This window comes from Maniola hyperantus, chromosome 14 (assembly GCF_902806685.2).
Source record: "Maniola hyperantus chromosome 14, iAphHyp1.2, whole genome shotgun sequence".
Classification (NCBI taxonomy): domain Eukaryota; kingdom Metazoa; phylum Arthropoda; class Insecta; order Lepidoptera; family Nymphalidae; genus Maniola; species Maniola hyperantus.
In genome coordinates, this window is record NC_048549.1 from 5,871,853 (window position 1) to 5,896,800 (window position 24,948).

Sequence of the window (24,948 nt, forward strand, 5' to 3'; positions counted from 1 at the left end):
AAGAAGTGCTTGTAGGTACACAATAATTATTCCTGCTAAGTGTTCCTATTCCAAATGTGGACATCATAATGTACCTATTATGTTTTGCCCACCGTCATCATAAATAATAGTTATTTGTTACGCAAGGGTGCAAAGATGTTATTTTGTCCCGAGAGTTTGTATTGAATTCCGAGCCAGCGAAGGATTCTAAGCTTTAGGTCAAAGATAGAATCCTGAGCGTAGCGAGGAATTCAAAGACTCGAGCGCAAATAAATTTGCACCCGTGCGAAACACACGGCTTTTCATCTCACTACAGCGAGGAAAACGCTATATGATTGATACAAGAGGCGCCAGTAATGTGAAGGTTTCAATAAGAAGTTTCTATATTATTATTAGTAGTTTGAACCTCAGAATAAGGACTGTGTGTGAACAATGCTTTAAAAATTGTCTATGGTTTTTTTTTCTCTAGGTTGGCAGCAAGTACGTATCTCTATCTCTATGGTTGCAGCAAATCGAACTGTCATCCTTATGTCACGCTTATGTCATTTTATAGACAGCTGTCAAGTCAAGCAGAAATGTGAAATGTCAATCAAGTCAATCAAATCAATTGATCACAGAATTTTTATAAATTCGTTGCTTTTTATTTCATGGAAAACGATAGATTCTTGAAATGATTACAAGATTAATGGTGTTCAGTGTTTAGATGTTACTATTAATGGCAAAATTGCCGAATGGCTGGGTTTAGTTGGTAAGTGTTTACGTCTGAACTACAGTAATGGGCCATTAATTGACTAATTTATTATTGTTTGTGTTTTCATTTCCTTCGACGATCTCTAATTGACCAAAATTGCTTAGATTGGTGGCCAGCTCTCCGAAATAATTCAATTCAACATCATTCAAAATATACTCACTTTACTAGTTGAAAGACTTTTTATTCAAATAGGTAAACTTTTACCTACTGGTTCGTAATGCCCTTCCTACCAGAAGAAACAGCCAAAAACTCGGCGGTTGCTCTTTACAAATATTCAATTTACAACAATATCATGCCAAGTATCGTGAATTGCTCGAGCGAGTCAATTCCACGCTTTTCTATAATTTATATTATCTTTGATTGCATAGGTTTATATTGCATATGTTTGTTTAGAAGCATACTTTAACATATTTTTTAAATTTTGTATAAAGGCAAGTCTAAAATGGATTGTGGAATTATATTGTAAAATATTACACTTATTCCAACAATTAAAGATTTTTGATTTACTTGAAGTGGTCTACAGAAATAGTCTGTACTATCTGATACAACCAAAACATTTTAAACAGTATTTGGAATATTTATTTAATTCCTTTATATTTACAGGTACCTTTCTGAGGGCTTCCAAGTAATTATTGAGAAGTCAAAAGAGGCAAAATGTTCATTAAAAGATGTACAATTGCGTTTCTTGTGCCCTGATGATTTAGAGGAGGTATTTTAAGCTAAAGCATAATCATTTATGAAATCATCATGATGAAAATGTTTACAGTTTAGTTTTAGTGTAAACTTTAAATGGTGATAGTCTAGTGGTTAAAATGTAAACCTCCTGTTCAGGAAGTCTAGGATTTGATCCTGGCACCCACCTTTAATTTTTCACTGTAGACAGTTCTTTAAATTAATGATGCTAATATAAAAAATGTTCAGTAATTATAGTTCGCGACAGGTTGAGATGGCAATCGAGGTATGAGGCAGGAGGATGCCAAGCATAGCACAGGGCTGTGTGGGTGTGTGGGGCGTTCTCTCCCCGATTGCCATCTCAACCTGTTCCATACTATAGTTTGCATTAAAATGTTTTGTGTAGAATTTATATTTTAAATATACTTAAAATTTAAAATTTATTTTAGGTTAGGTTACTTATACAATTACATATTTAGCTAATTTTCAATTGCTAAATAAATCTTTAACTGAACAAAAGTTGACTTTTGACCGTACCTGTATAGGAAATCTGCCAAAATCATTCCTTGCCTTGTCTTATCCAATGATTGAAAAATCAGTTCTAACTCATAAATATATTAGTAAATAACAGAGACATCTTTGCATGGAATTTTTCAAATTTAGACTTGCACACATTCCAGGTTAGATCTTTATGTAGAGATTGGTTTCCAATAGAATATCCACAATCGTGGTATGAAGACATCACATCATCAGAGAGGTTCTTTGCTCTGGCGGCAGTGTACAAGAGCCAGATAATAGGTCTCATAGTTGCTGAGATCAAGCCATATCTGAAACTGAATGCTGAGGACAGAGGGATTTTATCAAGATGGTTTGCATCGAAGGACACCCTTGTGGCATACATATTGTCTTTGGGTAATTATGTCATATTATATAATCTGTAATGAAAACTGAATGATCATTTAGAATATTTAGAAACCTGCCGCACTGGAAAATGTCTGTTTGTCTGTCCATCTGTCTGTTTGTTACCATTTCACTGCCCATCTGTTTAACCAATATTGATTAAATTTGGTGCAGAGATAGTTTTCATCCTGAAGATTGACACAGGCTACTTTTTATCCCAGAAAATCCTGAGATTTTCAAAAAACCTAAATCTACTCAGATGAAGGCGATGGCATCATCTAGTATTAAATATAATAGTTTCATGCTTTTAACATTCCTTCTGGTTCTAGATAGGTTTCATTTTCAAATGTTTTTTCGCATGGTGCTGATATAATTTTCCTTTTAAGTGTTTGCTGCCACATACATAAAGAAGGGTTACTTCAAAAATAAAGTTATTTACAGGTGTGGTCCGTGCATACCGGCGCTCGGGCGTGGCCAGCATGCTGCTGGACGTGCTGCTGGCGCAGCTGGCGGGCGCACTGCCACAGCCGCCGCACGAGCACCGCGTCAAGGCGATCTTTCTGCACGTGCTTACCACCAACAGTGAAGCTATATTGTTCTATGAAAAGCGCAGGTAATCTATTCATACATATTGTTATATATAAAAACTTGTCCTAAATCCTAACAGACTGAAACACGTGTTCCACGATTTTTGGTAGTTCTACCTCCAAGGGGTAAAATAAAGATATGAACGCTTAAAGTCTGTCATTTTCTAGGTATGAATGAAGAAATATAGGATTTCAGTTTCAGAATTTTTGGAAATACGGTATTTGACAACTAGTCAAATCAGTAACTTTTTATCAAACGTCAAAACGCGCGCTTAGTATGCGAGATTCTATGAAATACTGGTGTGTTAAGTCACAATCATTTGACGTGCTTTTTTTAGTTTAATCGATAATTTAAAATGGTTATTACACTTTAAACCAACAAAGGAAGTGGATTTTACATATTTTGGAAGATCCTCTATTTAATAATCACTGAGAAATAATTTATTTTTGATGTAGTCAAATACCCAATTATTTTGGTTCCTTAATATCCTTTAAAGAGTTTACAATTTACGCTTTACACTTTAAAATACAAATAAAGGTAACTTGGCCTTTATTTATCGTTCCAGATTCAGGCTACACTCATTCCTGCCTTACTATTATTCAATAAAGGGGCGTTGTAAAGACGGTTTCACATACGTGTACTATGTGAACGGCGGTCATGCGCCCTGGGGGCTTTACGACTATGTGAAGTACGTTGCGCGAGCGGCTTTCCGTGGCGGCGGCTTATACCCCTGGCTTTGGGGCAAGCTCCGGACGGCGCTCACCATCGCTTGGCATAGGTAGTGTAAGCACTTGTTGTAAGCCTTGGGTACTTGTTCCATAGGGCTAAATAGCTAAATTTGCGATTCTCGCACACCATTCACAGCCTATCATGTTATATCTATATACAAAACTATCACATGTCACAACAGTTTTGTATGACAACATAATATGCTGATGAGAATCGCTATGTTTCGCTTTTAGCCTTATGAAATAATCGGGTTGGTCACACACATTGCGCGATGTATGCGACGCGTGACGGCAGAAGCTCCGAAAAGTCGTAATGCAAAGACCAGTATGAAGACATTCACGTTGTGAATCTGCGCCGCTGCCTTGACGCTTCATAGTGCTATGTTAGCTATGTATCATAAATCTCTAAGTGATGCCTTGGCACCACGCGTCGCTGCCATCGCGCGTTATCTGACCAGGCATTTATACAGCGAAAACTTGACAATCTTATCATGAACTGCCATTTGTTCTTTATAAGAATTGGCTGTTAGGCCGTAATTTTGAAGGTTGTTACCTACTATATGTATACAGTATGCGATACAAAAGTTCAACTAAAGCCTCGTTTTCACAGGTCAACTTGGGTAGAACGACTTGGTTTGTCAACTGATAATAATCAACCGTGTAAACAATATTTCGACCAAATTGTTTGATTTTAGATTCGACTAAAGTAGAACGACCGATTTTTTGCGTTCCACACATAATAGTCGAATGTCTACAAATTGACCGCGTCGTACGACAAGTTATTGTTTGACTAGATTTATAAATTTTAAGTTTTGGTTTTTATGGGGAATAATTAAAGTATGTAGGTATGACTGGATTTATTTTATTATTTATTACTACCTCACAAATAATTATTAGAATTCCCGCTGCAATAATTCCATTAAGTCGGCGACATATTTCTGTGTACGCTGATTTCGACTGCGTCGAAACATGTGAACATCATATTTTTTAGAACAACTTCTTCAAAAAACCCTAGTGGATTGCTCAGGTAGACCTGTGAAAACGCGGCTTAATGGTGCCAATTACTCTGGGCAAGGCATGCGCGAGCATCGTCCCCCGCAGGGCACCTAAGATTATACCTTAAAATCCAGTGTCACCACGCATGTTCACCTTTGTGGCACATTGTATTCTTTGATATTTGTCATTTAGAAATTTCAATTGCGTAAACATCATATTTATCTCTATATCCAATTTTAGTAAAACCACTACGCAAGACAAAAATTAAACAGTAATTTATATTACAAAAATATAATTTTGCTAATTAAAAAAAATACCACCCCTTTTTTCTTTATTTTACGTAATTGGAAATTTCTAAATGGTTGGAGTTTAAGTAGGATTATTGTGACTAGGAAAGCACAGTAAAATTAAAGTAAAGTTGCTTTGTTGGCACATTGTTATTTCGTATAAGTATGTTAATGTTCGACGAGAATAACTTGTAACTTTTACAAATCGACCCTATCATTAAATCATATTTGTTATAATAGGCTAAGATCAGACAATCGCTTTGAATCACACGGTATTAGGTTACTATGACGGCATTTTATGTTAAATCTTTAAATCAAAATATTTGGTTGAGCACAAAACTCTAACGACCGAAATCAATATCAATCTATCCGTTATCTGTCGATAATTTATTTAGCAACGATGTGCCGAAGAACTTTTCAACCTGGTTCCTCCTTCACCCTTCTACTATCGTACCGCAAGGCATCGCCAAGGTCTGCACCCGTACGTAGTCGAAATTTCACGGACACGTACGAAGCGATTTGTCTCGTCATTTCTAATCCGAACCGCTAAGAGCTGGAACACCTTCCAGCATCAGTTTTCCCCTCTAATTATAACATAGGTAATATGGGTACCTTCAAGTCGAGAGTCGAGATCTTCTAGGAATTCTAGGCAAGCGCGCTCCATCTTAGGCTACATCATCACTTGCCACCAGGTCTGATAATCTAGAATGTTATTTCTCAAAGATCTACAATTTTGACAAATTATAACATTGCTAAGTAACTTATTAACAAATTCCAGATAAGATTGATTTATTATCTATTAATTTTGGCGTTTTTACGTCTTAAATTAGTGTTATCCTTTTTATAATGCTTGATGCGGAAAACAATAGCAGTAATAATTTTACTACTTACTGAGATTAGAGATTTGTTTTCAATTAAGTAATCATTAAACTATTGTTTCGTATTGCTTGAACTCTTTCTTTAAGGACGTCTAGTACACCTAAAAACGAGATAATCAAAATGGACAGACACATAAACCATACCGTTAAATTAAGATATCGTACAAATAGCTGTAAATAAACTAAAACATTAATTATTATGTCGACGATGATAAAGATGAATAATAATTATTAATTATCCCACTGTATTGACTCGATTTTTTTTACTTCTTCCTCATTAATGAAGTCTTTAAGACTATGCCTCAAAATAGAGGAATTGAGTAATCAGATAGCAGGATTACCTTGAATGTGCACTGATTGTACTGCGTGCATCGATAATACTACTTCCTTTCAAGTGTCCATTGAACAAAATCGAATTTAATATGACAATTATAACATTATAGGTATCTATCCATGTAAATAATATCAGTCATAATATTAAATACAATACATACTACGAGTATTTGTTACCTGGGCTGTGCAAACTCTTCAAAATATTAGACATCTGTTGTAGTTTTTAAGTTATGTGGCGGTCAAATGTTAATTGATCGCGTAGGCGATGTGGTATGTGGTCTCATTGCGACGACAACCGGCATATATTAGTCGAAATCATTAATTCATTTCATTTGCGCTTGACATCGATCTCCATGCTGATCAGCAATTATGACTTTTACACAGTTTCAAAAATCAACACACTAAGTAGCTTGATGAAACGGCTTATTCTTTTTAACCGACTTCAAAAAAAGGAGGAGGTTCTCAATTCGTCGGAATCTTTTTTTTTTTTTTTTTTATGTATGTTCCCCGATTACTCAAAAACGCCTGGACCGATTTTGAAAATTCTTTTTTTGTTTGAAAGGGTATACTTCAAAGTTGGTCCCATTTCAATTTGGTGAAGATCTGATGAACATCTTCGAAGATAGATACTGGAACTCCTCAACGGATAAGAGTAAATTGCTCGCGATCAGTGTAATAGCTTAGTAAACAGTAGATTTTTAACCAGTCATAGCATAATTCCATGGGGCCACTAAAAATTGTGAAATAAAAATTTTTTACAAAAAAAATAAAAACCGACTTCGTTACATAAACACTAAAAATTGAAAAATAATTTAATTTATTACCGAATATATTATGTATACAAGAGTTAATATAGTTCCATAATAATATTTTTTGGGGTCGGTGCCAATGAGGTGCCATTGTGGAGTCCCATAAAAATATAAAGTCTAGACGATTCGCGCAGCTAAAGCTAATTGGCACCGGCACCAAAAAATATTATTATGGAACTATATTAACTCTTGTATACATAATATATTCGGTAATAAATTAAATTATTTTTCAATTTTTAGTGTTTATGTAACGAAGTCGGTTTTTATTTTTTTTGTAAAAAAATTTTTATCTACTCTCAAAAGCCAGCCTAGGGTGTCAACTCGGAGACATGTATCCGTCGATCCACACCGGGCTAAAAAATAAAGTGAAAATTCGCCGTCCAGGGATACGGGCACACATTTCCGAGTACAGACCCTAGGTGACTGGTTTAGGGTAGATAAACGGAATAAACTGAAGAAACCTACGTTCAAACTGCATGTGTTTGCAACCTAAGTGAATCAAACCGCTGAGCTTTATATAGCGGGAAAATATAACCCCTATATAATTTACATACAGCTGCCTATTCATAATAACGTACTTACTTGAAAGATGACGGATTTGTCAGTCAGGTAAATAGTATTATCCTTAAGATCCGACTCATCCGATCCACCCCGTGAAAATACGGATATAACGGTTCTGACTACTTCGGACCGTATTTTCACGGGCTCGGATTGGATGAGTGCGGAACCGCCCTAAACGTTCCGCTTACACGTAAATATTTACTTACTTAGTTCTTTAATCATTGTATTTTTGATAGCTCTTTTTCGTGCAAACTGCCGAAATAATAGCCGAGTGCCTCGGTCCGCAAGTCTGACTCGCACTTGGCCGTTTTTTTCTTTAAATAAAAACTTCTAGGTGCGGGTGTACAGTCCAGGGTCTACAAAAATAAATGTGCTGTGCAGGGATCACATAAAATATGTAAGAAATTTTTGTTAGAGAATACATCTATTTTAACGTTAAATGGGCTAGGTAAATAATATTTAAACTAAATTATATAATAAGGTTAAACACCAAAGTTTTTAGGCAATAAAAATTTAAAGCAAATAAATTATTATATCATCCAAACTGAACAGGACAAGACTCGTCCAAAATTCTTTCAATAGAAACTCACCAACTTTCGGGCTGAGATCTATAGAGTGCACTTTGATTTTGCTCAGACTTAAGATTGAGTTAAAGAGATATACATCTGTCCCGTTTTAACTCTGTCTTAAGTCTAAGCAAAGACAGAGTGCGCTCAATAGATGTCACCCTTATATTGCTTACTTCATAATACAAAACAGCTATGAAACACTATTAAGATATACCTACTTACATCATGTTAATATTAATAACTACGCAGACTTTCCCACAAATTATGTCTACTTATTCCATTGTACTTTGCACTGCGCTTTTATTAGCACGACTAAAAATATTAAAATAAAACCAGATAATTCGGTCGGATAAAACGGTCTAGTGAAGAATTTCTTATAATACCTATCCTGTTGGGCATGATTGTGTATAGTGTAGTAAAAATGTAGTGTGTTCGTTTTTTTTTTGGGAAAAGCCTTAGAGTATTGTTATTGGTTATATCTTTATATTGTATAGCTATAATTGTTAGTATAGAGGGTGTAACCAGAACGCTGGGAAAAACGAAAACAGGTGATAGTACTGATGATCAGTGATATACCACCAAAAAACGCGAAAAAAAATAATTAAAAAAATCACGATATATTGCAAATAAAACATTTGACTGACGCTAGAGGTCAAAGTAGCCCACTCGGAGTCAATGCCGCGTCGTAGGCGGGGCATTGACTCGAGTTTTGCACGTTATACATTGCGGCACAGAATAATATAATAGTACTAATGCGGGTTTGAAAAATACTAAATCACTACAACTACAAAATGAGCCAAATGGTTATTTCTATTAGATTGTGTTTAGGTAGTATAACAATAACGCTAAGTTTTTGCTAGCGTTCTGGTTACACCCTGTATATTTGTACGTAAGAACGTGTGTGTAAGAAGTGACAAAAGTAAAAGGATCAGACGCCAGCCGATTCCTTTTAAACTAAGCGTTGTCGATAATTGCTATTTTGGCCGAGGCTTGTGTAGTACTTTTGTCCCATTTGCGAGGAAACAAACAAAAAAGAATTCAAGAAAAAACTTACATTACAGTTTGTACAGTTAGACAACGATCATTTTTAGACACACACAAAGTTTGAATATGAACACTTATGCCAAGTAAAATGTAATAAATCTTTTTAGAGAAACTAATAGGTAAGTACTCATACTTTATCACACTATTTAAAAATTGTTTTATACTTTTTTGTTTTTAAACTTTCAAAAAGAGGTTTTATATAGCATTTAAAATTTAAAGTAATAAATTGTTGACCAGTTTTGTTCAGAAAAAACTTAAAATGAAAAATCCCCTAACCATTGCGTTCGACGTATGCGGCCGCTTTTAATTTTCGATCAGCTTTAATTTGTAGTACTTTTCTACATAAATATATAATTTAACTGTTCTTTATACTCAAAATATTTCGTGTCAATTATATTTTTAAGACAAAATATATTTACTTTTACTATATAAAATATATTTTGTTACTATAAAAGCTTCGTCATAAAACTTGTAACTAAACATGGAAAAAAACCTAATCAGTTGCCTAATTTGCTTTGCAAAATAGCTTGCAAATTATATACTCCTACTATACTTTCGAAAACTCTTTAGAGTGAAAAAAATTTATTTCAATACAGAAATATTATTCTTAAACCATAGTACAATTTTCAATTTTGCTTTGTGAAAATGTTGCAATCGATGAAATAATAACTACAATATGGCTACTAACTACTTAGCCTGAATCATATCCAATTTGCTGTTTACCAAATTATTATAAAATTAAAATTTTGTTCCTTCCAAATTTTTTGATTAGATAAGGGTAGAAGTGCCTTGGGTTTGCAAACGTTGACCTATGTACGTTACTGTTATAATTTTTTTTTATTTAGTGAAGCTCACAAATAAATCTAAAGGCTGTTTTACGCCAGAGCAACAACATGCAACGATGTGACTTGCGACAAAGGAAAAAATTAATTTTGCAGCCTTAGGTCCGGTACCAAATCAGAGTGGAGAGATGTGTTTAGCAGACACATCAGGTTATTTATTAATAGCTGACGAGAAAAAATTATGACGTCATTTATTTAAAAATCTGATTTGTGGACTGAACAAATCTCTCCGCTCCACTTAAGTGAATAGCGGACCTTAAGCACCATGCGGCAGTCAATTTTATGCCGAGACGACGACGATATTTCGATAAGATAGTCTGCCGACAATTTTTGCTACATTTTAAATTATTATTGTACCGAGCGGCCTTGTAGCATGCTGCAGTGTCGCACTATGTTCCTCTGGCGTAAATGAAGCTTAAAAGGTTGGAAAACTGTGATGTTAAATAACCAATACTATAACTGTACGCGATTGTCAGAACGACACCATTAGCAAATCTTTGTGATATTTTTTGGTACTCAAAGCTTTACGATTAAAATTGATTTGTTTCACGCTTCGCGCATTTTACTCATGTATTTATTATCTGTACAAACACCGCTTAGCTATATATCGCCACTATAAATAAAAGATTTTAATTAAAAGGAGCCATGGCAGTGAGTGCTAATGTATAATGTACAGTGTAGTGCTAATGTATAATGTACAGTGTAGTGCCATGATTTTATGCCAAGACATTTGAAGTAAGGTGCCTGTGTGTTCACGTATAAGATGTAATATAGGCTAACATAAATAAATAATTATATCAATATCCAATATTGTTATAAATTAATAATAGTTACACTAATACACCTATTGGTCATTTGTGTAAGTAAATTTTACATAAGATTCCTATGCTAATATACCAGTTATTTTTTAATTTATTTAAAATCCTCATAAGCCAAAGCAAAATTGTCTTTCTTTATTCCTTTTAGATACTAATGAGGCTGCGATCCGGCTAGTTTTCGATTCCGATAGGTTCTAGTATTTACACGACGATCTCGTGAATCAAATCATAATGGCATTTGAAGTGTGCTGTGCTTCAAGTGCAAGTTTTACAAATTTTGTTTTGTGAATGATAATAATTAATTAATGAAATCAATTTCTATATTTTCACTTTGATTCATTCTCGATTTTCGAAGCACTGATCATTTTCCTCTGCCACTCGGAACGCTGCCTGCCTGCCTTTACTGTGTTAAGTATTAAACAATTTATTTTAGTGTTATGACTTACGATTATAACAATTAGTATTAATTTCACGGACAATCTTTAAATTAGGTATACCTAGATACTTTATTCTATTTATTTTTTATAAGACAAATGTAAAGTGTATTTATTAAATATTCCAAAATTTGTTTATATGTGAAGTGTGGATGTTTATATTATTTAATTTGTAATTTTCATTTTATAATTGACTTTTTATTCACGTAGGTAGTTACACGTTTGTATTATTGAACGTGACTTTATGTTACATACTTTATAATTGAAAATTATTTCGCTTGAAAATAAATATCATTGTTGACTAATATAACAATTTTCATTTTATGCCAAATACCTACTTAAATCGTCTATACTTAGCTGTCCTTTTGTTGTCAACCCTGGAAAAAAATTTAAGTGGCAACGTAAAAAATTGTATTAAATATCGTAAACGTTTTCTTATTCCCAGTAGTTCTGTTGATCAGTTCTGTTGACAAAACTACTGGGCGGGAAGGGGGTGTCTCACTAGTTCTGTGAATAAAAAAGCACACCCTTGCACAAAACTATTGAGAATTTTTTGTCGCACTATGTCTGTAATTTTTTTTTGTTTTAATGATGTGTTTGTCTGTATCACAGAACTGTTAAGTCAGTTAAAAAACACAAATATCACAAACAGTGAGACCAAAAATTCCCAGTGTTTTTTATTTACAGAACTAGTGAGAGAAACTTAATATTAGAAAATGTTAGTATCTCAAACAAACATATGTGATTAATGGAAAGAGGTCACAACCCTCAGGCAATGAGGAATGCGACGCGGAGAGATTGGAAGTGTTATTCAACACAATGGGGCGAGCAGCGGTAAACTGAACGCAGCTTCAAGTGAAATCTAGTTAAAACAATCAAAATAAAACGATCAAATAACAATTTCAGAAAATCTTTAATTTTAATAATTGCTTCTTTTTATTCAACTATGCTGTACAAACTATATTCGCTTAAATTAGAATTAGCAATTAATAATTGCACGTAAAAAAAACTTAACAAATAGGTACTTTCAACTTTTCGATTGGAATGAACGATTATTACATTATAAGTAATATTTTTATACAATATTTATAATAAACTCTACAAAATGAAAATCGTCTATCAACAAGCAGTCACAATCGCCCAATGATATGTTAAAATTATTTTTGGATTTTTTATTGCGCTCTAATTATTTATTATAATATTATGAAGTAGGTATGTATACGCAGGTACACAGCTATATCTACGCCTATGAGCGTCGCACGGGGGTAGGATCGCAAGGCGTGAGCGAGCTAGCGTGTCCTTAAGTCTTTATGCTCTACGAACTACGTTACAAGGTTGCTTCTATCTGCCGCACTGCCTTTATGGTTTTGACCCTTGAAGTCTTTGAGACGAATTGGGGAGGACTCGCTACCCGAGTCACCCTGTAATAAACAATTTTTTTTAAATATTAAATGAAGTTCAAAAATTTCGTGCTGGAAACTATGTTCATCGTAAATCGAGGTAACATAGGGCGCTCACTCTTGCACAATTGTATAGAAGAAAAAAGGACACCATATAACTAGAAATCCAAGTCAACAATATAATACAAATGAGTCCGAGCAACACGCCAGTTACGATATAAACAGAATACAGTCCAATTACTGAGAAAAGAGTCCAAGTTTTGCAAAACAAAGGCACGACGTCTGCACTACAGTTAAGAGTTAAGACTGATATTTTGATCATAGCGTGAACGTGCCTTATGTCCATTATCTGTGATTATACTCTATCCACGGAAATAAGTAAGTATAATGCTCTCTGTGTTACGTAATCCCGTAAATGACATAGCCAAAAATCCATTATTCATCATTTGACTCATCAACCAATCACAAATAATATGTTTTCAAAATAACTTATTTCCATGGATAGAGTATAATGACGTACGATTTCTTACTTCTCTATTAGCTCGTTTCCCTGAACAATTTTTGTACCTACGTAATAAGGGTCTACAGTGGTATAGATATACGTGTACTTATTTATTTATTTTTAGTAACACAAAGTAAACATTGAAAAAACACAATACAGGATCTTAATCTAATAGCTGTAGCATGCAAAGGCGGCCTTATCGCTAAAGCGATCTCTTCCAGGCAACCTTTGACGAAAGGAATCACGAAAGCACGGGTTGGTGCGGCAGCCGAAAATGGCCCTAGGTATATTATATTATTATAAATTAGACTACATACACAGTACATTCTAATAATACACAAATATATATAAATATATATACCTTTATACATATCTCTATAATATACTACATAATTCTGTTTACATAGATAAATAATAGTTCTTCAAACGATTTTTGAAGGAGTTTAAGGATTTCGCCTGACGTATTTCAGCTGGGAGTGAATTCCACCATTTACTTACATTAGCACCAAGGGAATTCGTCTCTTGTAAGAGTAGTTCGCTGTCAGTGCCCCGGAACTCTTTATTCTTTAAGATGGACCGAGATCGCGAGTCACTCTCGTGGGGCCAACCGCTTCCGCTGCGTTTATTGCCATTCTTACCTGAGGAAACAGCTTTATTAGAGGGTTTCTTTCACCTAACAAGAATTAATCATCATCATCATCATCATTATGGTCATCCCATTGCCGACTCACTACAGAGCAAGGATATCCTCCAGAGTGAGAAGGATTTTGGCAATAGTCTACCACGCTGGCCAAGTACGGATTGGCAGACTTCTCACACCTTTGAGGACATTGCGGAGAACTCTCAGCCATGCAGGTTGTCCTCACGATGTTTTTCTTCACCGTTAAAGCAATGTGATATATTTTAATTACTTAAAACGAACATACCCTAACTCCTCCTAAAGTTAGAAGTGGCGTGCCCGGGATCGAACCCATGACCTACGATTAGGAGGGGGACGTCCTATCCTATCTAGGCTATCACAGCTTATTAACTTTAAATAAACAAGAATTAATAGAAATACAATAAACATATTTTTTTAATTACATAACAGGCTTGCGCTTGACGACAATCATGCCTTAGCCAAGGATGTGGTGGATAGCAGTGAATGAAAAGGTCTAAGCTGAAGCGCGCTTGCCTAAAAGGTACCTAATTCACTCTTGCCTTGAAGGTATTCATGTTATAGTTATACACGTGACGGAAGGGCGTTCCAAACCTTAGCGGTTCGTATCAGAAACGTAGAACAAAAATATTTCGTGTGATTATGGATGGATGGAAGGATGCCAACGCTCACGGAATTAAAGCAGCATATCCACTATGTTCGCGAACCAAATAATCCACTCATTTGCAATTACTGCTCAATAGGAAATACCTACGTGAACGCTACAAAATGCTGCAGCCTGCAATTTGTTGACGATATGAACGCAAGGTCTAGTAAAATGGCGAAGGGGGCACTAGAGCAAACATTACTAGTACTATTAGGTAGTATCTAGCTGATGCCTGCGACTTCGTCCGCGTGGATTTTCATTTTTCAAAATCCCGCGGGAACTCTTTGATTTTCCGGGATAAAAAGTACCATATGTGTTAATCCAGGGTATAATCTATCTACACTCCTAATTTCTACCAAATCTGTCCAGTAGTTTTTTCGTGATTGACTAACAAACATCCTAAAATCCACACTTTCACATTATTACTAAAATTGGTATGAGTAGGTAACGTGCATACTTTCATATGTAAAAATTAACAATTTGCTCACCAAACAGAATATGATGATTGATAATCCTCGTTGCTATCCCTCTCGGAGGCTTCTTCTCTTCCTCCGACCATTCCTAAAAATATTTCATTCGGCAAATTACGATTCAGTTCTCAGGAATACCAATGTTATAGATGCCATGCAAACATTTATCAAATATCAACATGCAGATGTAGGTTAAATAACTGAAGTCAAAGCGCTTCGTTCACGATAATAATCGTATTCCTATAGGTGCTCGTCTCTTCATTTTTAAAGTATCATCGATGAAAATTGGTATTTAGGTTTTTTTTTAAATTCTCCTCCCAAGAGGGTTAAATAGGGGATGAAAATTTGTAAGTTATTCATTTTTCAAGTAAGTTACATGATAGTTGGTATTTGAGTTTTCGGTTACAAATGAAGAAATACATGTTTCAGGATTTTTGGAAATTCTACCCCCACACGGATTTCCTGAATTTCTCCTGGGCGAAACCGGGGCGGGTCAACTAGTGTACTATACAATTATTAGACAAGATTACTCCAGCTATTCTTCGCTGGGGTTTTATTATTATATCGTGTACGACGTGCCTCTGAGTTATGGATAAGGGATTGTTGCTATTTGATTACGCGCTTCCAATGGTCTGAATCAGAACAAACTGATCACTGACCTGTTGAAAACGCGCTTTTCTGTGTTTGGGCTTGGAGTCGTCGGCGGCGGCGGGCGAGTCGTCAGCCGGTTGCGGGAGGCTGCAGCGCGAGCCGTCGAGCGGCCGCGCGTCCGCGTCGCCGCATGTCGCGCCTGACAAGCTGCCCTGTGAGCCGCGCGGCGAAACCTCGCCCTGCGAACCTTTCGCACACAAAATGTCCCCCGAGGCGCTCTTGCGCACACCGTTAAACTCCGCCGACACCCCTCCCCCGCTCACCCCCGCCCCGCCACCGCCGCTACCGTCCAACGGATTCACATACAAGTTTGACGAGTCGTTCTCGCACGTGATGTCGCCCTCTGAAGGAAAAGGGTGCGTAAGGCATGATGCAAATGTATCTGCAACGTAAGACATACACGCATATGGAACCACGTCGCCCACTTGGAATGATGGTAAAGGTTTGCGATCAAGACAATGGAAGATATACCCTTACATCTAAATGACAGCACGGGTTTGAAATTTTTTTAGAAATAGATCATAGAAAGATATCCACGATATTTTAAACAGATGCATTATTTATAAGTCATTCCGAACCAGTGCCAGTGGTAAATGCATTTGACGATTCAAAAGAAGGTATACCTACTTGCAAAATTTTGGTTGAATAAAAAATCTTTATTTTTTTATTTCTACAAGATAACATACAACTGGCACCGGTATAAGAAAGTAAAGGTTAACATTGAGTATTTACGTAGGTATCTAATATACGCTTATAATGTTATGTACCAAGTACCTAGTTGAGTGCAAAATCTTGTATGTGCTGGCCAGTAAAATTAAGTTGATTAAGTATCATCATTTTTACAAACATATTGTTGTGTTCAGCAGTGCTTATTCACTTGGTGCATGACATGTTAATGGGGTATGCGTAGGAGGTTTATTTTACACACGGTGCAACGATAAATAGAATAGTATAACTACAACAAAGAAGTTAGGTAGATGAGTGCAGTTGACGTACCAGGACTATCAAGGCTATTGGGCGTCGCTTCGGGCAAAGCTTTCGGTGCCGGGTGTCGTTGTAGGCATGCTAGTTCCACGCAGACTGGTTGACGAAGGTCCGATGTTGGCATTGGCATCAGTTGCTCGGCGTCTATGAATTCTTTGTAACCCTATACAAGAACAAGATTAATAAGTTTGTGTGCTTCAATAGATATAGCTAGAATATATCTACCTGTCTACAACATTCGTTGGTATCTATCTATTGGAAAGTAACTAAATCTTTTTTGCGGAAAGTAATTGTTAGATATCGAATATCTAATAGGTACTATTTGATATCTAACAGGTATCATTCATGTAGGACATGATACTCGAGTATTATAGAAATTAACATCGGTTACCCAGTGAAATGCCAAAGAATAAGATGCACTAAGTCCTAACTGTGGGCGAAATCAGTAGGTAAAGCGATATAAATAAATCTACATAGAATCTAAACGTAGGTAACTACAAAATATGTAAAATTCTGTTTTATTAAAAAACATAGGTATGAAAAAATTTAAAGCTGCAACCTGGAGTCCATAATTAATTTTGTCTGCAATATAAATGAAATAAATTTAAAGCAACACGTACTTACGGGTTAGTGCTGATGGAAAACTTTAATATAATTAAAATAGAATTGTTAACACGATCAGGTTATTAGCAAAGGAAACAAAACTTTTATTAATTTAGCAATCTTCCAACGCACATACTTATGATTCGCGTGTTAGTGTTTTAGTACCTTGAACGTGCAAAAACAACATTCAAACTCAGAAGGCAGCTGATCCAAGTCAAGCTGTTTTTCAGCCATCTTCTTTTCCTAGAAAAAGAGAAAATATTAGTGGTTACTTCGATTATGCTTACCTATCTATTAAGAATATTAAAATTAGCAGAAAATTCTATGCCAAATGCAACCACGATGATTTTAATTGAATTGTAGATAGCTATGGGTACCTACGGGTGATTTAGTATGATAATGGTGTATTAATAATATTAGCAACCACATAGCCCACGCCCATTTGTAGTATTTCATTCAAAACCTTAAAGCGCATCTTTGCCCAGAGAATATAAACTCTATAGGCTTTATTAGCCGCCCAATGTACAAAAGCTACGAAGGTCTACGCCTCTACGTAGCTACGCTTTAGCTTTGTAAATTTATAGTATAGGAAAAAATGCGCTTAACTTTATAATATTATGCAGTTGGTTTTACGGAAAAAGAGCTCTGGACGACAGTGGAGGGAATGTCTGGCATGGGTAGGTACTGTTCTTTCATACTGCACGGAAAACGAAAAGTTACAGGTGACGAACTAATTACGCGGCGGAATACAATCCCCGCCATCGCGCTTCACTTATGTCTGGGCCAGATTAAGGTTAACGTCAATGCCTAACAACGCCATAATTATCGCGATAATTCAGCCAATAATCAACGCGTTAAACTGAGTGGCCACACTTGAACGGTTAATGTCTAATACCAATTGAATTGGGGTTAAAATCGTCTAATGCCAAAAGGCAATGTGAACGCCCGCCGATGTAAAATTCCTGCAGTTAACGGCCATTAACGCGTTTATCAACTGCGTTTCCCGTTAATATAGCCGGAGCATTAGGGCCACCTAACAAGTCGCTAAGTCACGCACTACGCAGCTGTAAGGTCAGAGGCCAGAGCTCTTTTTTCGTGCGACCTGTGTGGAATGGATTAGTCAAATACTTGTACATTAAGCGGTAGCCACAAATGATTGTGATGATAAAATGTCTTACGGGTGTCAGGTCTGGATTAATGAGCAAGCGTTTCTCCGGCGTGCCCAAGCCCTCACTTGAGAAGTGGCGTTCCTTTATAGGACTCTGGAACTACATCCTAACGTGTTAATAAATTTAAATTAAGCCAACGTTTTCAGTACACTGTACCAACGGTGTTTCTAAGTACCTACGTAGAATTTTCCAGAAATTTTTACTAAAGGATTCAAGTATACTACGTGATTAAAAATAAGAAGTAGGGGAAAGGTGTATGAGATGATCCATTGAAGTTAAATGCTCCTTTTCCATTGCGGCGAAACGAATTCCAATACCCCCCGCTTCAGTTAATTCATACTCCAACTGTAAAATCTAATAACGAATTTTTTTTTATTGTAATATGAATACGAATTAACGATTTTTGAATTTTTCCTTTACTTGTGCTGTGAAATCTTGCTTCTTGCCTTTCATGATTCTAGGTCATCTGCTAGTGCCCTATACTAAAGTGAACTAGAGTGAGGAAGCTCTCGGTATATGATCCTGAATCGACATTCGACATCTGTCAAATATTAGGTGTTTGTTGAGCAACTAGGGGTGACGTGAAATGTAATTATGTTCCTAGGGAGATAGTTAAATTTGCCACATCATTAAACGGGGCTCATCTCGTACACCCTATCTGAGTCTTAGATAATCTAAAGTATAAATTATACTATATACTACCAAAGATAATTTCAAAAGAAGGTGGGTTTTGGATACATTTTACTTACGGAGGCACCCAGTCATGTAACATAATTTCTTACCTGAATACTGTCGGCAGTCTGCGGTATCTTATTGCCAATAGAATGTTCGTACTGTTTGTAGCAGCCAGTAGTCGCCGGCACTTCGCCATCCAGGCTAGTGGTGTCCCCTTGCGACAGGTTGTGTCCTGGAGACACATACCATCTTAAGTAGCAACGTTTTCTGTCCTGTCCCCCACTTATTTCCATAAAGCGCTCACATTACATCACCTACATATTATAGTACAAAATTAAACGGTAGTTAGAATAAATGAAGCGGCGTGAACAACACAACACACATTCCACACGAACAGTCTAAAGGATCCAGCGTTCTCCGGATACACACAACGTACAGTCCACAGAAGAAATGAGTGTTAGTCTTATGAAGCGTTAGGCTTACGCTGACAATGTAATCGACCTTAGATAAAGTGTCTTCGTCGCACATCGCAAGCTACACGCGACGCGAACCCGACCCCGAGCTACGGACTTAACAATAAGGGGTCGAGTGTGGCGACTGTGCGATAGTAGCCAGGAGCTCATCTGGCGTCGTCTCTTGCCTCAATGAGGACGCACTTGTCACCTGAAGACAATGAACAAAACACTCTGATACACCTCTTTGGAACGAGTGAGTGAAAATAGCTGTAGCTGCGATGTAACGTGATTCTGTTCTGATTTGAGTATATGCCTGCGAGTCCGGAGAGCTAAACGATGCGACGTGCACTCGATTAACATCCATCGCATTCATCAACACTAATACCAAATCGGGCATTGAACATAGAGGCATGCGTGCAGAGGGTGAAAGGGTTGTTACGATTACGAGCAGAGGACACATGACATGGAGAAGCAATAAGGCGCGAGGGGAGTCGGCGCTACTGACCTGTGTCCACAATGACGTCGATGAGGTCCATGCTCTTGGCGAATGCATCGCGTAAGTTGATGTGGTGGAAGGAGACTATGGAGCCCTCGCGCTTGGCGCGCTCGAGGGCCTCGCGCCGCTTGAGCGCCTTCTCTCGGCGCATCTGGTTCTTGTAAAACTCGGCGAAATTGTTGACGATAATTGGGATGGGTAACGCAATTACCAACACGCCGCAAATACAGCAAACTGAGCCGATGACCTTGCCCAACGGGGTCGTGGGGTAAATGTCACCGTATCCGACTGTGGTCATGGTGATGCCGGCCCACCAGAACGTTTCCGGTATAGAAATGAATTTAGTTCCCGGCTCTTCTTTTTCGGCGAAGTATGCCAGTGAGGAAAATATGAGCACTCCCATCGCGAGGAATAACATGAGAAGTCCGAGCTCTTTGTAAGAGTTTCTGAGCGTAAAGCCGAGCGACTGCAGCCCGGTCGAGTGGCGGGCGAGTTTTAGAATACGCAATATTCGCATGATACGAAAGATTTGTACAACACGGCGCACATCTTGAAACTGGTCCGTCGCGTTTTTATTAGTTTCGAGCAGAAATAGAGACACGAAATAAGGCAATATCGCCAATAAATCTATCACGTTAAGTCCTCCCTTGAAGAACTTCCATTTGTCCGGCGAGGCACTGAACCGCAGCACGTATTCGAGCGTGAACCACGTGATGCACACGGCTTCGACCATGGCCAGCTGCGGGTTGTCCATGGGCGCGCCCTTGTCGTCGTACACTTGCATTTGCGGAATGGTGTTGAGAGTGAGCCCTATCGTGGACAGCACGATGAAGAGGATCGAGATTACTGCGATCACCTGCAAGCATGTGTGGAGTGAGCGAGCGCTCCTCGCCACCGTACTGTCGCACATCAAACCCTGATTATGTCAGTATTGATATGAGATAAGTAGGTAAATAGTGCCAGTGTCTATACAAAAGTAACAGTCTTATTTTTGTACAAGTCGTTACAAATGTAAGAACAATTATGTAAGAAGTAGTAGATAAGTATGTATATTTACAGTTTGGGTAACCCTCGACTAAGGCCAATTATTTATAATAGGTTTAACAGTAATTGTTAACTTAAGATTAATGCACAAATTTTGGTGTAGAAATAACATCTATTGGTGTAATATTGTAAGTAGTGTTGTGTGGTCGAGGTGTAAGAAGTAATAAATAGTTAGGTACATGTACACGATGGACGGACGTGCGTTTAGTCAAAGACAACGCACTAAACAAACCGATGCAATGTGCGGAGTGGAACGCGCGTTCGTCCATGGACGCGTCGGGTTAGTCGGATAAGTAAGACGAAGCGGAAGCGCTGGTGGTTGTTAGAGAGGGCGCGGGGAGTGGCGGGGAGGGACGGGTGGGTGCGAGGCGCCGGAGGAGCGACGCTCAGCCGTGGTGCGATGCCGCGCGGGCGCGGTGCGCGCACTGCGGACTGCGGTCCGCAGGGCGCGCGCTCCGTCCCGTGCGGCACCGCACGCGGGCCGCGGAGCGTCGTCGGCAGCGGCTGGTCACATCGCGTAAGCCCATCCCATATTTGCGACTTTTTGCGACAACAATTAAGCTTTGTTTTATATTTAAAAAAGTGCTCTCATTCAGAGAACTATCCTCGTGGCTGTGAACATTAAGACATATTTGTAACAGATATTTTATATGAGTCACGAAGCGCCGCGTCTATTCCTTCAAATCCATATTTGCCTACGAATATAATTAAAATAAGTAGTTTCAATAAATAAGTATCATAATATACATAATTTTAATACATATAACATAATATTATGAGCTAGAAGAAAATGAAGCGGCTTTGACAATAACGAGTTAAGATATTTTTAACTAATAAATGCAAACTATTGTGAGTTTATGATAATTTGTGAACAACTATTGAAAATTATTTAAATAATAGGTAGGTACCTACTTCATATCATAGCCACTTAAATTTTTTTATATCTGAATACCACAACAACCGTTTTTGTATCATCTATGATAAATAATTTATAAACTCAATCAATTCTACTTAAGGCCCTTCTCCTACCTTAAGGTTTCAGATTTTGATAGATTAAGATTTACCTCAGATAAAATTAATAAAATGAATATGATATTCAAGATACAATAGTTAAAGAGCTCATGAATAGTCTCACTTTTCAATGTTGTTTTTCTACGTGAGGAAACTTTAATGAGTAGACCGTAAGTTACATAGTGGTATACAAATATTTAAATTGGAAGTTAACATTATATTTATAAAATCTCGTAATCCTCATATGCTGTAATCACTATCTTGATTTCAACTTTGACCTACAGAAAAGACTACATTCACTCTAAACGAATCGTCATATTAAGAATATAATTTTTAGCGTAACTGATCTAATTAAAAGTTATGGAGCACTTGGCACCAACAAGAAAGCTCCAGATACTCTCAGAACTAATTTATTTGACAAAATATTCTTCGCCAAAATTTATGTATTATGACTTTTCTTTAACTTATATCCGAATTCGGTTACTGTTAAGTATTCAGTAAATAGGTACTCCTAATTGAGGACAGCAATCTTAGAATTGACTTTTCTATGAAGAAAACTTAAGATTTCAGAAAATAAATTCTTTAATAACTGAATTGTTGAGAGTGTAAGTAGCTTTTGGTTATATCAAAGAAAAATATACAATGTAAGTAAGTTAAAAATATATATAGGTACAAGAAAGTTGATAATGATTTGAACCATACTTACATAGCCAATATAAAAATTTCGCTGTTGTCGAAAAAAAAATTGTGAAAAATTATTTACAATTAAACTAAGTTCCTACGCAGATACATGCTAGACGAGCAAGCTTCATAATTATTACTTAATGGTTAACACACATTCAAATTGGATAGAATGTACTTCAAAACGTCGAGCATGTGTATCACGTGGAAACCTAGCATTAATTTAAAACTGAAAGAAGGACTGTGTACGATAAAATCAGACCAGTTTCGACACAATTTACACGATACAACATCGGAACACAACACCACATTCCATAAAAAACAAGACAAACTACAAGAGTGTGATAGATGTTATTCATGCACCACAATCACGAGGGAATATAAGACCACAGTACAACATTGCTTGCAATACAATCTAACCGTTTCATGCCTAATATTTACCTTAATATACCTACAGAGAAATGAAATAATTAGGTCTACCAACCTATTAAATTCAATACAGGTACTAACCTACTTTTAATATGTTGATACCTATATCACAACTGTGCATACCAAATTGTTAGTAATATATTCAATGTACAATAGCTGTGCAGTGTGCACTTGTGTGTAATATACTCGTAGGAGTGCCTTCAACTATCTCACAAAGTGGCATTTTATAGTGTAAGTGATATAATAATAGTAAAAGTAATAACATTGTGCAAAATTGTGTAAAATTTGAAAAGTGGAAATCGTACAATTTGTGAAGAAAAGAATTATATAATATCAGTCATCCAACAGTAGTTTATATTTTAAAGTCTAAATCACAGTACCTACAAAAGCATCTATTTCTACTTCAGTTAAATTTAATATAAAAGTAATTATTTCTCACGTAAATTTTTAATACCTTTCAATCTTAACTAAGAAAATTCCTTGGCAGCTTGCTAAAGTAACTAGCAGTTTTAATTTGGGACAATATAATAATAGTAGCGTAAAATTTGGCATCAATAAATACATTACCCTAGCTGCGATACTCGTAGTGGGTTTTTCTAGTAAATCCCAGAGCCATTTTTGGTATTGAGCACAAGTCCCTTGCCCAAACTCTTCCTCCTCCCTTTGCCGCAAGCTTTCAGCTTCCTTGCGCATTTCTTCGTGTACATTCTCTTTTCGCTGATGATATTTATGCTGACAACACGACTCTAAATATAGTTCGTCTACACCCCAATACTCGAGGTCATCACTAAACGCCAAAACACACATCTCATCAACTAGATGTAACTTTCCAGTCCGATAGAAGTTTAAAATTGAACTAAAACTCTTCGGATGTCTGAAAATAAAAGATAACGAAAAATTAACTTTTTAGGAACTACAAAGTCGGTGCTAAAAATCAAAAATGCACTAGTAATATCTAAGCTAAGGTATAAATAAAACGATGGATATTGGTTAGTTGACGCTTCGCTCGGGAAATCCTTTCTTAATGAGATGAGGTGAGTCTACGTGCAGTGCGTGTTAGAAACGAGGAAGTGAATCGCTTGGTATCTACTAGTACTTCGTAGAGCAGACCTTTGCGATGCCTCGCGGTTTGATATAGTAGCACATTGGGGCCAATTCTCTTGTACACAATTTCTAAACCTAAACTAAATTAACAGGTTTAAATCTAGTGCTATCCTTTTCTGCAAGCAACATTATGAAAGGGATAGCAATAGATTTAGACGTATCATTTTAGTTTAGTTTAGAGATTGTGTACAACGGAATTAGCCACAGTATAGTAGTTCCTTAGCACACGTTCTAAAATATATCCTGTAGAATGCTGATTGCTGACAGACAGGCAACCTTGCACCAATGTCTCAAACTTTCAAGCTTAGAATTGCAGTGCTTCGTCGCCAATGAGTCTGTCGTCATTCGTCATTCGGTATATAACCGTCTATCTACCGAATACCGAATGTGTAAATACGTAGTTGATTTTAAAATGTTGAACACCTACCTATCAAAGAAATATTCATTGTCTTGCAACGAATAGTCGTCGCATATTTCTGTGATGGCCTCGTGCGTGTTGCAGTCCCGCAGCCGGCCGAGGCGCGTGTGGGGCAGCCTCTCCAGCGTCCGCCACAGCACTTCATGTCGAACGCCGCCAACGTTGATTATCACACGTTTACTCAGAGCTTTCGCTCTAAGCATCATAAAAGGCTCCGGTGGTAGCGACGACATCGACCTGAAAATCGAATTCGTTTTCTGTGAAACATTTATTTTCATTTTGAAGCAGATTTTGTGCTTAGATAAAAATAAGATGCAAGAAGATCCACCTCACCAACGCTCGCCCTCACTTGCATATACACAT

At 36.9% G+C, this 24,948-nt stretch overlaps 2 protein-coding genes across 11 annotated transcripts in view; one reads left to right on the top strand and one right to left on the bottom strand.

The window, feature by feature from the left end:
* Positions 1-568: 568 nt before the first annotated feature.
* Naa60 (N-alpha-acetyltransferase 60) lies at positions 569-11,502 on the top strand. Its single transcript, XM_034975624.2, has 5 exons — positions 569-727; positions 1,334-1,439; positions 2,083-2,314; positions 2,744-2,915; positions 3,456-11,502. The coding sequence occupies exons 1-5, from the start codon at positions 711-713 to the stop codon at positions 3,670-3,672; spliced, it is 744 nt and encodes a 247-aa protein (XP_034831515.1). The 5' UTR covers positions 569-710; the 3' UTR covers positions 3,673-11,502.
* A 581-nt stretch (positions 11,503-12,083) lies between these two features.
* The window catches only part of Shab (Shaker cognate b), a 54,866-nt gene continuing 42,001 nt past the window's right edge, over positions 12,084-24,948 (bottom strand). For 6 of the 10 annotated variants that reach the window (XM_069502901.1, XM_069502900.1, XM_034975619.2 and 3 more), the window contains 11 exons: positions 24,595-24,822; positions 23,631-23,937; positions 19,908-20,754; positions 19,055-19,179; positions 18,282-18,371; positions 17,269-17,346; positions 16,513-16,663; positions 15,525-15,898; positions 14,884-14,956; positions 13,590-13,729; positions 12,084-12,610 (listed from right to left, as the gene is read on the bottom strand). In XM_069502901.1, coding sequence (XP_069359002.1) covers positions 12,512-12,610; positions 13,590-13,729; positions 14,884-14,956; positions 15,525-15,898; positions 16,513-16,663; positions 17,269-17,346; positions 18,282-18,371; positions 19,055-19,179; positions 19,908-20,754; positions 23,631-23,937; positions 24,595-24,822 — 2,512 coding nt within the window. In that variant the 3' untranslated portion in view covers positions 12,084-12,511. The remainder of the gene's footprint in view (positions 12,611-13,589; positions 13,730-14,883; positions 14,957-15,524; positions 15,899-16,512; positions 16,664-17,268; positions 17,347-18,281; positions 18,372-19,054; positions 19,180-19,907; positions 20,755-23,630; positions 23,938-24,594; positions 24,823-24,948) is intronic. The other 4 variants (XM_069502905.1, XM_069502907.1, XM_069502906.1 and 1 more) reach the window with 4 other exon arrangements.